Here is a 12,387-nt window from a genome sequence, read left to right on the forward strand (position 1 = left end):
AGCCACCCCTAGTGCCAGCTGTTTGCACAAGGGTCCTTCTTGTCTGCACTGCCCATCCCCAGACTGGTGCCCAGGGAGGGCTGGAGGTCATGGAGAGGAAGGTAGAGGAAGGAGCCTACCCTAGCAGGGGTGGAACCCTCTGTACATTTGTATATATTTGGGGAGAATAGGGTGGGGTTTCAGGGTACAGATATAGGAGGCTGGTGGGCTACAGGGAGGGGTGATTCAGGGACAGCCAGGGTCCCAATATGAGTGTCAGCAGGAGAGGGGGAGCGCTCCCAGGACACAGGAGTGCTGAGCCATCCTGCTTCCTGCCCCTCACCGGGCCCAGCTCCCCTCTTGGCAGAAAGAGTGGGTGACCCAGCAGGCCTGGCCCAGCTCCCAGTTCCCCCTGCCCCACCCCACCTCTTTCTCCACAGGGAGTGGGCAGGTGACCTTTCAGACCCTGGCTGAGCTTCAGGGGTGGGGATGGGAGCCTTCTTAGGCCTCCCTTCTCTGGTCTGGTTTTATAAAATGCTGCCAAAATTGGGAATAAAGGCGCATAGAGAATTCTGTGTGTGTTGACTTAGTATGTGCTGGGCCAGGGCTGGGCTGGGCACACACCTGACTCCTCGGTAAGAAGAAATCCAGGCTCAGCAGGGACAAGGGAACACGTATGGTTCCCCACAGGCCAAAACCAAAGCACCCAACCTGTTACCCTCACTTGTGTCTGACTCATGGCGGCAGCCCCTTCTGGTAGAGAATAGCCCCACAGCTCCACAGGGTTTCCTTAGCTGCTCTTCAAAGAAGCGGACTGCCCGACCTTTGTCCTAGAGTGTTGCTACGTGGGTTTGACTCACCAACCTTTCCGTTACTAGTTGGGTTGCCAACCACCCCAGGGTTCTGTTCCCCTCGCCCCACTACCTTCCACAATCTCAGAACTACCAGTCCACGCTCAGCCTCTTTATTCAAGGCAGGGATTTCATCAGGAGTCCAGAAGGAAGAGGTCGGGAGAGGCCCCTACCCTTCTTTCCCCCCTTCTCCAACAACTCATCTACAGCCCAGCCCCTGCGCGACAGGACGACCCCCAGGAGGCAGGCTGGCGTCAGGCAGACTGAACTGCAAGTTCCAAGGCCACAGCCAAATCAGCAGCGTCAAGGAGGCAGGGAGATGGGCTGGAGTAGGAAAGGGTGGCTTGGAGGAGAGCTCCTCCTGGGTTTGTCCTGAGCCTGGAGACCCACAGAGCCAGAGAGGGTGCTGATGGCTGCCCTGGGGCCTGAGGCTGGCAGGTGGCTTCCGGTTATTAGGGAGGACCTGGCCGGTACAGCTGGGCCGGGTGGTCCAGTGGGGTCAGGTGCTGTTGCTCTGCTCCTGCTCAAAGAGCAGCAGAGCGAGCTGGGTGCGGGAGCCAAGGCCTTCGAGCATGCTCTGGCGGCAGCGCTGGTACAGGTCCTCACTGAGCCTCGCGTTGCATGCCTGTGCCCGATAGCGCTGCAGCAGCGCGGGCTCTACTGCTCGAAGCGCATGCAGGCCTGAGAAGCGCAGAAACAGCTCATACACGTCCAGGCTCTCCAGAAGCTCCTCCTCCTGCTCTGGGGCCGCTGCCAGCCGCCCTCGCGCTGCCACGTAGTCGGAGTTGTAGAAGCAGGCCTCACTGGCCGCCTGGCCATCAAAGCGGCCTGTGTCACGACCGAGCTCTGGTGGCCCAGGGCCCTGCGGCGGGGCCACGGCCGGGTGGAAGGCCTGGAAGTGCATGGGAAAGAAGGCCTGCCAGCCCGAGATGGCGTGCATACGGCAGCGGTTCAGGAAATCAGGCGTGAGTACCGTGTCTGGCCCGGCCAGCAGGAACAGCGTGTCCAGAGGGTGCTTCTTGGAGAGCAAGTCCATGAGACGCAGGGGTGAAGGGGCTGCCGTCTGCACGCTGAGCCAGGGCACCCGGGCACCAGGGAACCGCCGCTCCAGCTCTGCCACGTGGGCTTTGACAGGTGCGAAGATATCTGCGTGGGCCGCCCGCTGTGCCTGGCGGGGCTCATACAGCAGCAGCAGAGTCAGGGCGGCCGCCGCATCACCAGGCTCCAGTGCTGCAGTAGCGAAGGCCTCCAGGAAGCCGGGTGCCAGGTCCCGCTCGGCCGCAGCTAGAGGCAGCAGCACAGTGAGACGGGAAGCCTCGGTGACATAGGGTACAGGCAGGATCTCCACCCGGCTCAGCGGCCGGAGCAGCTGCACCCGGTGGGTGAGGGGCCAGCGGCCACCCTGGGGGGTCAGCGCCTCCAGCTGCAGGTCTAGTGTGTACTCCATCCCTCGAGCAGGATCAAAACGTCGGTAGCCATTAACCAGCTGCTGCTTCTGGAGCCGAAGGGCAGGATGGTAGCGGCGGTTGAGTTCCTCCAGGGCTGCCCCCAGAACATCGGCCACATCAGCTCGGTCAGCCCCCCGCAATGGGCAGCGGGGTGAGCCATCGGCACAGGAGAAAGCATGCTGTTCTGTGAAGTATTCCCAGCGCAGCACCTCAAAGCGGGAGGCTGGGCGGGAGGGGGCTGGGATGCCCACGGGCCAGGCAGCTGCCCGATCACCATCGGCTGCCAGGCGGCTGGTGTTCTGGATCTCCCACTGGATTGGAAAATGAGTCATAAGCAAGGCAGAGGCCTTGGGGGCCGCAGCTGGGGAAGTGGGCAGGCAGGCACCATGCAGGATGACTCCCTCGTCCCCTGCCAACTTCTACCCACCCAGGCCATCCACCCACTTTTGACCAGATGGAGGCAGTCTAAGAGTTAAATGTGGGGGTGGGGAGCTCTGCTGGGGTTCCCTGGAGGAAGGTGGAAAGAGAAGGGCTGGAGGTAGGTTAGCTCTGTGATTCTCGAGCTCACTTTGTATCTCCCTGAGGTCCTGACCTCAGACCAGACCGTACCTGCAACTCCTGGATCTCCTGGTACGTGCGCTCCAGCTCCGCTCGAGCAAAAGCCTTGTGCAGCTGGTACATGTGCACAGGGTCACGCACCGGGTGAGCTGTCAGGGTGCTGCGGAAGCGAGGGTCCCCCTCCTGCACAGGCTCTCCAAGGCTCAGCTCTAGATAGCTATAGTGCACCCCCTGGAGGGAAGAAGGGAAGGGGTCCATAAGAATGGTAAGCTGTGCTTTCTCCTCGCCTCATCTCCATGACCTGATGTGGACCTGGAGTCATGCGGACATGGAATACAGTGGGGTTAAGCCCACCTTGATCCCTTGTGATCTTGTGTGACCTTGGGTAAGCTCTGCTAGCTCCCTGTGAAATGGCATGCATATATCTATCCTACCTCACAGAACTGTCCAAGGCTTACACCAAATAAGAACTGCTACGCTTCCATTGTTAGGTGTCGCTGAGTCAATTTAGACTCATACGACCCCACGTAACAGAGGAGAACGGCCCCACAGGGTTTTCTAGGCCTTACATCTTTACTGGAGCACACTGCCAGGTCTTTAGCTCATGGAGCAATTGGGTGGATTTGAGCTGCCAACCTTACTTTTAATGGCTGAACACTTAACCACTGCACCACCAGGGCACCTGGAAACCTACTATAACCCACTATCACGGAGTCGACTCATAGTGACCGTGAGGACAAAGCAGAAGGCCTCCGTAAGGTTTCTGAGACTATAAATCTCTACGGGAGCAGACCGCCTCATCTTTCTCCCTCACAGCAGTTTATTGGTTTGAAGCACCAACCTAGCGGTTAGCAGCCCAGTGCTCAATCCACTACACCACCATGGTTCACTGTCACCTACTGTTTATTGTTTTTATTACGTGCCAAGTTGTTGACTCACAGCGACCCTGTACAGGGTTTTTGAGGAGTGGCTGGTGGATTGAAACTGCTGACCTTGCAGTTCAAACTAACCTTCAGCCCAGTGCTTATCCTACAGTGCCACACCAACACTTCCAGGGACTGAGTCAGTTCCAACTCATAGCAACCCTATATAGGGTTTCTGAGGAGCAATTGGTGGGCTTGAACTTCCAACCTTGTTACAGTCTGGTGCTACAGCACTACACCAGGACTCTGACACCTACTATAAGTCCCTCTATTTTCTCTAATCATTCTAACAAGCAATAACTAATTCTACTGGCATGGGGAGAAAGCTGAAGCTCAGGAGATTTAATCACTGGCCCGTGGTAACAGGGATGGAAAATGACAGGATGGCACAGAAATTCAGGACTGTATCTCCAGCGACCCTTGCCTCTCAGGGAAGGTGTACAAGCACAGCTAGGAGGCACCAACAAGGACTTCTCTTCCCACCTCGTGGTCTCCAGTGCAGCCCACGCCGGTGGCATCGAGGATGCAGCGTCCCAGCCACTCGTCGGGGTGCGCACTGACAATATCGTTGCGACAGCCTTCCAGGTGGGGGCGTAGCTGCTGTAGCAGCGTGCGAGACAACAACACCCCAAAGCCACCATGGCAATAGCGGCCTGGGGTGGGCTCTCCACCGATGAAGTCCTGGGGCCGGCCCAGATAGAGGTGGGCAGAGGTGGCCAGGCTGAGGCGGCCAACAAGGCGCACCAGTCCATGCGCCTCAGTGTAGGTGTCCTCTGGTACTAGAAAGAACCAGTCAAAATCGTCTCCATGCTGGTCCAGCAGGTGGCGCAGTGCCAAGTGTAGGTGTCCGATGGGCCGCTCCTCACCCAGTGTGACCACAGCCATGCCTGGTGGAGTCCGGCGGCCCCGAGCACCAGTCAAGAATATCACACGCTCTAGCCGGTGCCCCAGTGTGCGGTTCACGGCCACACCCAGTGTGGGCAATGTGGCCTGGGAGGTCAGCACCGCCACAAGCAGTCGCTGCCTGATGCCCAACTCCGTGCTGATGTAGCGGGTCCTGGGAGAAGAGACAGCATAAGGTTATATGAAAAGACAAGGCAGGCGGGAGGCAGTTTACATGGGTTCTTGCCTGGGGCAGGTTCTGCATTTGGATGGTTTCCCAATCTATAAGAGGGTCATAGGATTTACTAGCCTTATCTACACAATGCTTTACATTTACAGATACAAAGATGTATAATGGTGAGTTTAATTCTTAAAACTTAGTAACTATGCATCTTGAGCAGGTTCTTTCACTCAATGAAGCTACAGTAGCCTTACTGTAAAATGGAGATGACCATAGCTATTTAAAAGGAACCCTGGTGTGCACTGGGCTGCTAACCACAAGGTTGGCATTCCATAGGAGAAAGTTGAGGTTGTCTGCTCTCATAAAGACTTACTCTTGGAAACCTTATGAGTTGGAATCGACTTGATGACAGTGGATTTGGTTGAGAGCTATTTAAAACATGAAACCGAACTCTTAGAACATTGTTGTTGTTAAGTGCCGTTGAGTTCGTTCCGTCCGACTCATAGCGACCCTGTATAGTTTCCGAGGAGTAGCTGGTGGGTTTGAACTGCCTTCCTTGTGGTTCGCAGTCCAGTGGCTACTCCATATATACTATGCATATACTTACCTCTATATAAATATGTCATATACCCAAAATGCATCAAATAAATGAAGCAAAGGAACATCTGGTATGTCTGGGGTTCCAGTAATTAACCTGTCATAATACTAAATGTAAGTTGCAGAACTGGAATTTGAACTCAGTATTACTGAGGAGAAATTCTTTAAACTCATCAGGGAGACATTAATGGAATAGGTGCCACCTCCCCTCCAACCTCCTAGTCAGGTGGCTCTTGCAACCTACCCAGAAACAGGATCTTTATACACTCACTTTATATACCAGTCATTTCTCCTGCCCCAACAGTACAGCCTGGGAGATAAGAGGATCTTTGCGGGACCATGAGGTCGATCAGATTAAGGGCGGAGAATCAGCAATTTCATCTCAGCCGATAGTAGGACCCAGACAGGGCCTCAGCCGGTCCCATAGCTCTGGGTAAGCAGGGCATCGGAAGTTATCAGAGCTCAAAGACTTCCTGGCCAGCCAGCCCCTTCCTTCCGGAGCCTGACTCGGGGCCCCTGGCTGCTTCCTCCGTACTCGCGCGCCCCGACCGGTGCCCAGGGGCGGGGCCGAGCCCTACCTGACGGCCTTTTTGGCAGCCTGGCCGGGCTGTGCGGGGTGGTAGGGCAAGACCCGCGGCTCCCAGTTCTCCCCGGCCCCGGGCCTCTCGCGCTCCGCGCCAGGTTGCACAGAGTTAGGCCGGCGCGCCGCGTTGGTGTTGCCGCGCAGCGGCAGCTCAGAATCTCCAGGTTGGGGCGGCCCTGGGCCACAGGGCTCCTCCACCCAGGTGACACTGAGCAGGCTCAGAGTGAAGCCCAGGGAGATGCCGACGGCCACTGGCCCTGCGGGCCGCAGCACCGACAGCAGCAGCGACGCCCGCATGGCGCACAGACCGCCGGCCCCGGCCCCGGCGCAGTTCCAGAGCAACCGGGGGAGGCTCCGAGGGGGCGGGACCGGGGAGGGGGCGGATCCGGGGGGCCCAGGCCCAGCGGGCGGGACCGCTCCCTCCCCGCCGAGCGGAGCCCGAGGCCCGAGTCAGATGCCCAGCGCCGCGCTCCGATCTCCCTGCAGCTGCCGTTCTGTGCTAGCACGGTCCTTGAGCTCCTCGCTGGTGCCGCCACTGCGCCGCTGTCCGACGTGTCACTGCACGAGCCCCGCCCCCGGGGTGGGGTTCCAGACTCTGGCTACCCGGGAGGGAGGAGAAGGGGAGGTTAAAGGGGAAGGACTCCCGGAAGTGCCCCCTCCTCAGTGAGGGAGAGCGAGACGTTGGGGGCGGAGTTCTCTGCCTCCCCCTGCGTGGTTGGTGCGTCCCGGGTGACGTCAGAAGCAGCCCGCCCTTGCCTGGATGGTGCGCTCTAAGTGACGTCAGGAGCAGAGGCCGGAGCTGTCCATCAGCACCAAAGGCCGCGGGCGGGCTCAGGGCATGGGGCCGCGGCTCTGGGGCGCCCCGAGCCCCTGCTCCTGCTCCTTTCCCTTCCCCAGGAGCCCAAGTCCCCGGACGCCGCGGAACTGGAGTGCCTGCCCGTGTTGGAGGAGGAGCAGCGACGCCGCTGCGAGGAGACCGGTCCCTCTGGCCCAGCAGCCCCCGTCACTGCACTGTGGACTTTTATCGGACTCCCGTCAGTTGGGACCCGTGGCGCCCCGCATTCCCGGAACCTTCGGTCCCTACACCGCCACTTCAGCCCAGAAGCTCAGGTCACCTCCAGCCCAGGTAGATCTTGGACAATCACAGACCTGGCCGCCCACGAGTCTCCCGGCTGCCTCCTCGCCAGTTACACACTGCCCTCATCTGCCCCACTCAGTCCCCCTTTTAACTTCTCCACCCAGTCCCCTCTAGCCAGACACTGTCCACTTTTATCCTTTGCTCCCGCTTCAGGGATGCTTCCAGAGCTGCATGATGTGGCACCCCTCCTTTGTTCATAGTGCCCCTTGCGTAGTTCTTCCACTCCTACTCATACCGTCATTCCACTGGGGACCCCAAGAATCCTTCTTGACCCCAACTTCCTCTGTCAGGTTGACCTGGGAGGGTGACTCCCCTCCATTCCCAGCACTATGCCGGGCACTGTGGCGACGCTGCGGTTCCAGCTTCTGCCCCCGGAGCCAGATGACACCTTCTGGGGGGCACCCTGTGAGCAGCCCCTGGAACGCAGGTACCAGGCGCTCCCGGCCCTCGTCTGCATCATGTGCTGTCTGTTTGGAGTCATCTACTGCTTCTTTGGTGAGATTCCCATCTCATCCCTCACCTGGGCTCTCCACTACTTCCCTGAGGTCCTTTTCTCAGGCACCCCAATCTTCTTTGGAACCACCACCACTATGAATAGCTAGCTTTCTCTCTTTTATCCCACACGTTTATAGACCAGGTGGACTCTAGATCCTAGGGAACGCAGGTTTTCTAATATGATTTGCTTGAGTTTGAACCTGCTCTGTACACTACTAATTGTGATGACTTGAGTACATTTATCTCAAATTTCTGAACCTTATTTTTCTCATCTGAACAATGGGAACAGTGATACTTGTCTCACATAAGGTTGTTGTGAAAATTAGTGTTGTTGTTGTTGTTAAGTACCGTGGAGTTGGTTCTGACTGATAGTGACCCTGCACAGGGTTTCCGAGGTTGCAAACCTTTATGGGAGCAGAAAGCCTCATCTTTCTACCGCGGAATGGCTGGTAGTTTTGAACTGCCGACCTTGAGGTTAGCAACCTGATTCGCAACCACTGTGCTACCAGAGCTCCTTGTGAAAATTAGTAGACACTCAAAAAATAGTAGCTACTGTGGAGAAGTAATAGTTACAGTTACTGCACTAGTTTGTTGTTATTGTTAAGTGCCATCGAGTCTGTGCCAACACATAACAACCCTGTATAGGGTTTCCATGGAGCTGCTGGTGGGTTTGAACTGCTGACCTTAGGCACTGAAAACATTTGTTGTTGTTATGTGCTGTCGAGTCAGTTCTGACTCATAGTGACCCTGTGTAGGATTTCCAAGGAGCAACTGGTGGGCTTGAAACATTCGCACTTGTGATACATGTTAGAGTGGGCTAGATGATAGTTATATATATGGAGTCTGCCCACAAGGCAGGCTCCAACAATCAGGGCTGCTGTGAACAGTTGTATGGGATGTGTACTGCACAAAGGAGCTCAATTGAATAGGTAAGTGGTGGTTGAAATCCAGCCCATGCTCCATTTGTCAAGCTTTGGGCCTTAGCACAAGGCTTCTTTGGCCTAGAGGAAGGCACACCTTTTTCAAATGTGCAAATATGGGCTAGAGACACCTTGGAGTAACTGCCCAGTGACTCTACAACAGGGGAGTGAGTTCTATGGGCTTGTTTTGTTAAATGCTGTCAAGTTGGTTCCAATTCATAGCGACCCTGCATAGGGTTACTGAGGAGGATTTGGTGGGTTTGAACCACCAACCTATGGGCTAGTGACCCAAATAAAGCCTCTAAGAGGAAGACTATGGGTTACTAGAAGCATTGGGAGCAAAGGAAGAAAGGAGTGTTGGGTTTCAGGCTGGGCAGAGGTGGGACGACACTCGTGTTCTGCAGCCTCCACACTGCCCACGCCCAAGAATGACTGGCTAGGCAGGAGTGGGAGCCAGATGGTCTCTCCCCTTCTGGGCTGAACAATTTCCTCCTAGCAAAGTTGGTAGGAGGAAGTGCCTGCCCAAGGGTTTGGTACACATTCTGGGTCTCCAAGGAGTCTGTCTTACCTTTGGCTGTACCCACTCCCTCGGCGTGGTTGTCCAGATACTCCACCCTTCTTGGATGCCCCCATTCCCAGACTCTTGGACTCTGAACCCTTATCTATACCCTATTGCCTCTCTGATCCCAGAACCTTCTGGACTCTGTTATTTTTCCTCATTTCTGGAGCTGAATTTCATCTTGTTGACCTTTCTTTTTGGCTCTCGCTGACCCCATTGGTCCCCGTTTCTGATGTCCATCTTCCCAATTGCTCAATCTCTATCACCTTTTCAGGCACCCCATTAACCCCATAACTCCCATTTTTCTGAAACTCACAACCACCATTTCCCCTATAATCCTCTTCGACTCCCTGTGACCCCTTGTAAGACCTAGTAACCTCCAGCCTGCCATCACACCTCCCCCACCATCTCATTAATTCCCATCACTTTGGCTCCCTCTACGGCTCCTACCTCTGATCCCTGGTTACTCCTAACTCTCTATCCTATGGTCCTCTCTCCTGCCCATTTCTCTGACCTCAATGGTCCCCTGTCTCAGAAACCCTCAGTACTCAATGGTTCCACTTCCCCTGACCTGCAGTGACCTCACCTCCCAGAACCTCTCCCCAATAACTTCTCTGTTCTCTAACTCCCAATGATTCCATCTCTTGGAACCAGTGTGACCCTTCGAAGACCTCATCTTTCTGATCCCATATGACCCCATCTCTCTGGGTTTTTGGACTTCTAAGTACTTTATCTCTCTGAACATTCCCCTTGCAAAGACCCCAATGACTACTGTTGACTTATCTCTGACCTCTATGATATCAAAGACCCCCATGACCCTATTGCCCATTCTCTCAACTCTAATAATCTATCTCTGGTTCTTCTGACCCTCAAAGACCCCAATCCTTTTTTCTCCAGGACTGTTTTCCCATTGACTACTTATTTCTCCGACCTCCTCTAGCCACATTGGCCCCATCACCGATGCCTTCGTGACTCCAATGACCCCAAATTCTCTGATCTTAGTGTCCTTGCCTCTGATTCCTGTGCCTCCCCCCTTGTCACTGAACTCCTCCACCAAGCTTCATGACTTCATTATGGCCCCTTACTAGCCCTGTTCCCCTCCAGGTTACCGCTGCTTCAAGGCAGTGCTCTTCCTCACGGGGTTGCTGTTTGGCTCCCTGGTCATCTTCCTGCTGTGTTACCGGGAGCGGGTGCTGGAGACCCAGCTGAGTGCGGGGGCCAGCGCAGGCATCGCACTGGGCATTGGGCTGCTCTGCGGGCTGGTGGCCATGCTGGTGCGCAGCGTCGGTCTCTTCCTGGTAGGGCTACTGCTGGGTCTGCTGCTCGCCGCTGCCGCCCTGCTGGGCTCCGCACCCTACTACCAGCCAGGCTCGGTGTGGGGCCCACTGGGGCTGCTGCTCGGAGGTGGCCTGCTCTGTGCCCTGCTCACACTTCGCTGGCCCCGCCCTCTCACCACCCTGGCCACAGCTGTGACTGGTGCTGCACTCATCGCCACTGCTGCTGACTACTTCGCTGAGCTGCTGTTGCTAGGGCGCTATGCAGTGGAGCGGCTGCGGGCTGCCCCTGTGCCTCCACTCTGCTGGCGGAGCTGGGCCCTGCTGGCACTCTGGCCACTGCTCAGCCTGATGGGCGTCCTGGTGCAGTGGCGGGTGACTGCCGAGAGAGACTCCCACACAGAAGGTGAGAGAGCGCATGCCATGGTGGACATGAAATGAGTGGATGCCAGGAGTCGGGGAGAGAGGCTTCAAAGGGGTTAGATAGCTGACTCACTCAGAGCCTTAGAGGATGGACCAGCGCCATTCCAGGGATAGAGCAGCCCAAACAGACACAAGCCTTGTGTCTCTGGAGGAGGAAGCTAGACAACAGCCACGTAACCCAACAATTCTCATTTTGTAGGGTAGCATAATAATGTCAAACAGTGCCCTCTTACAGATTGAGTCGTCACAGAAGGTCACTTGGAGGAGGTGACACTTAAGGAGAGAACTAAAGGATGAGGAGCGAGCCACCATGCCAACAGAACAGGGACTAGCCAGGGCGAGGGCCTGAGACAGAAATGGGCTTGGCTTGCTTGAGGCGGTGGGGCTGTAGTATAGTAGATAAGACCAGGAGGTGGGCCATTCATCTGGTCCCTCTGGGCCATGATGAGGACTTTGGTTTTATTAGAAGGACAATGAGAAGCCATTGGAAGGTTTCAAGCAGGTGAAGATAGAACTGAATTTAGCATTTAGGATGTTCACTCTGGCTGTTGAGTGTAGAAGAGATTGGAGAGAAGACAGAGAAAGGGGGAACCTCTTTATCTAGTTAGGAAACTGCTGCAGTTGGTCAGTTGAGGGGTGATGGTGGGAGGCCCAGGTAAATCACTTCTGACTTAAGCCTGGATGAGGGAAAACAGCCAGGGAGAAATTTCTGGAAGTTCAGCCAGACCTTCCATAGACAGGAGCGAGTGCAGGAAGTCTATCTGGGAGGTGGAGAGGGGGCAGAAAAAGCTGAAGCCTAGAGGAGCTTCTGAGACCCCTGCTTTGACCATCCCCTCCAAGTGGTCATCAGCCGGCAGCGACGACGTGTGCAACTGATGCGAATTCGGCAGCAGGAAGAACGAAAGGAGAAGCGGCGAAAGAAGAGACCCCCACGGGCCCCCCCAAGAGGAACCCGGGCTCCTCCAAGGCCCGGGCCCCCTGACCCTGCTTATCGGCGCAGACCAGTGCCCATCAAACGCTTCAATGGAGATGTCCTCTCCCCGGTGAGCGCCCTAGCCCCACCAGCCTGGCTCAGGGAGAAAGGACTGGCTGGGCTCTGTCTAAACAGGACTGGCCTCCTCCAGAGGCTGGTCACTTTCTAGAAGCAACCTAGTGTTTGTGTGCTCATCACCACCCCAGTATGAGGCACCTGATGGGTCCAGCTCTGGGACTGGGGCGAACTTCCTGAGGATAAGTTTTAAATGGGGTATAAGAGGTGTTTTAAATGGGAAGGGGTGAGGTCCTGGGTCTATGGCTATCTGGGGTGAGTTTCAGGCTTGTGGGGATAGAGGGGAAGGTCTGTAGTGGGGCCCTCACTCCTATTTACTTCCCCACAGAGTTACATCCAGAGCTTCCGGGACCGGCAGACAGGGAGCTCACTGAGCTCCTTCATGTCCTCACCCACGGATGCTGACTTTGAGTATGGGTCCCAGGGGCCGCTGGCAGCCTGCTCCGGGCCCCCTGTGAGAGTATAGCAGGACAGCTGCCCCCCACTTGCTTAGACTCTTCAGTCACCAGCTCTGCCAGACTGGCCCTG

At 56.1% G+C, this 12,387-nt stretch overlaps 2 protein-coding genes across 3 annotated transcripts; one reads left to right on the forward strand and one right to left on the reverse strand.

The window, feature by feature from the left end:
- Positions 1-1,323: 1,323 nt before the first annotated feature.
- CHPF (chondroitin polymerizing factor) lies at positions 1,324-6,299 on the reverse strand. 2 transcript variants are annotated; one of them, XM_006867847.1, is made up of 5 exons: positions 6,145-6,299; positions 5,998-6,081; positions 4,243-4,816; positions 2,888-3,067; positions 1,324-2,589 (listed from the first exon to the last, which is right to left on the reverse strand). In XM_006867847.1, the coding sequence occupies exons 1-5, from the start codon at positions 6,297-6,299 to the stop codon at positions 1,330-1,332; spliced, it is 2,253 nt and encodes a 750-aa protein (XP_006867909.1). In that variant the 3' UTR covers positions 1,324-1,329. The 2 variants fall into 2 exon arrangements, with proteins under 2 accessions (XP_006867909.1, XP_006867908.1); XM_006867846.1 differs by having other exon boundaries at positions 5,998-6,299.
- A 1,170-nt stretch (positions 6,300-7,469) lies between these two features.
- On the forward strand, positions 7,470-12,325 carry TMEM198 (transmembrane protein 198). Its single transcript, XM_006867848.1, has 4 exons — positions 7,470-7,635; positions 10,219-10,794; positions 11,652-11,854; positions 12,188-12,325. The coding sequence occupies exons 1-4, from the start codon at positions 7,470-7,472 to the stop codon at positions 12,323-12,325; spliced, it is 1,083 nt and encodes a 360-aa protein (XP_006867910.1).
- The last annotated feature ends 62 nt before the right edge of the window (positions 12,326-12,387 follow it).

This window comes from Chrysochloris asiatica, unplaced genomic scaffold (genome assembly GCF_000296735.1).
Source record: "Chrysochloris asiatica unplaced genomic scaffold, ChrAsi1.0 scaffold00110, whole genome shotgun sequence".
NCBI lineage: Eukaryota > Metazoa > Chordata > Mammalia > Afrosoricida > Chrysochloridae > Chrysochloris > Chrysochloris asiatica.

Excerpts from the sequence above, each read along its gene's own strand:
- CHPF (XM_006867846.1), bottom strand. The coding sequence starts at position 6,299 with ATGCGGGCGTCGCTGCTGCTGTCGGTGCTGCGGCCCGCAGGGCCAGTG. Across the intron at positions 3,068-4,242 it reads GCTGCACTGGAGACCACGAG|GGGGTGCACTATAGCTATCT; the intron begins GTGGGAAGAGAA and ends TCTTCCCTCCAG. Across the intron at positions 2,590-2,887 it reads AGGAGATCCAGGAGTTGCAG|TGGGAGATCCAGAACACCAG; the intron begins GTACGGTCTGGT and ends TTTCCAATCCAG.
- TMEM198 (XM_006867848.1), top strand. The coding sequence starts at position 7,470 with ATGCCGGGCACTGTGGCGACGCTGCGGTTCCAGCTTCTGCCCCCGGAG. Across the intron at positions 7,636-10,218 it reads AGTCATCTACTGCTTCTTTG|GTTACCGCTGCTTCAAGGCA; the intron begins GTGAGATTCCCA and ends GTTCCCCTCCAG. Across the intron at positions 10,795-11,651 it reads GAGAGACTCCCACACAGAAG|TGGTCATCAGCCGGCAGCGA; the intron begins GTGAGAGAGCGC and ends ATCCCCTCCAAG.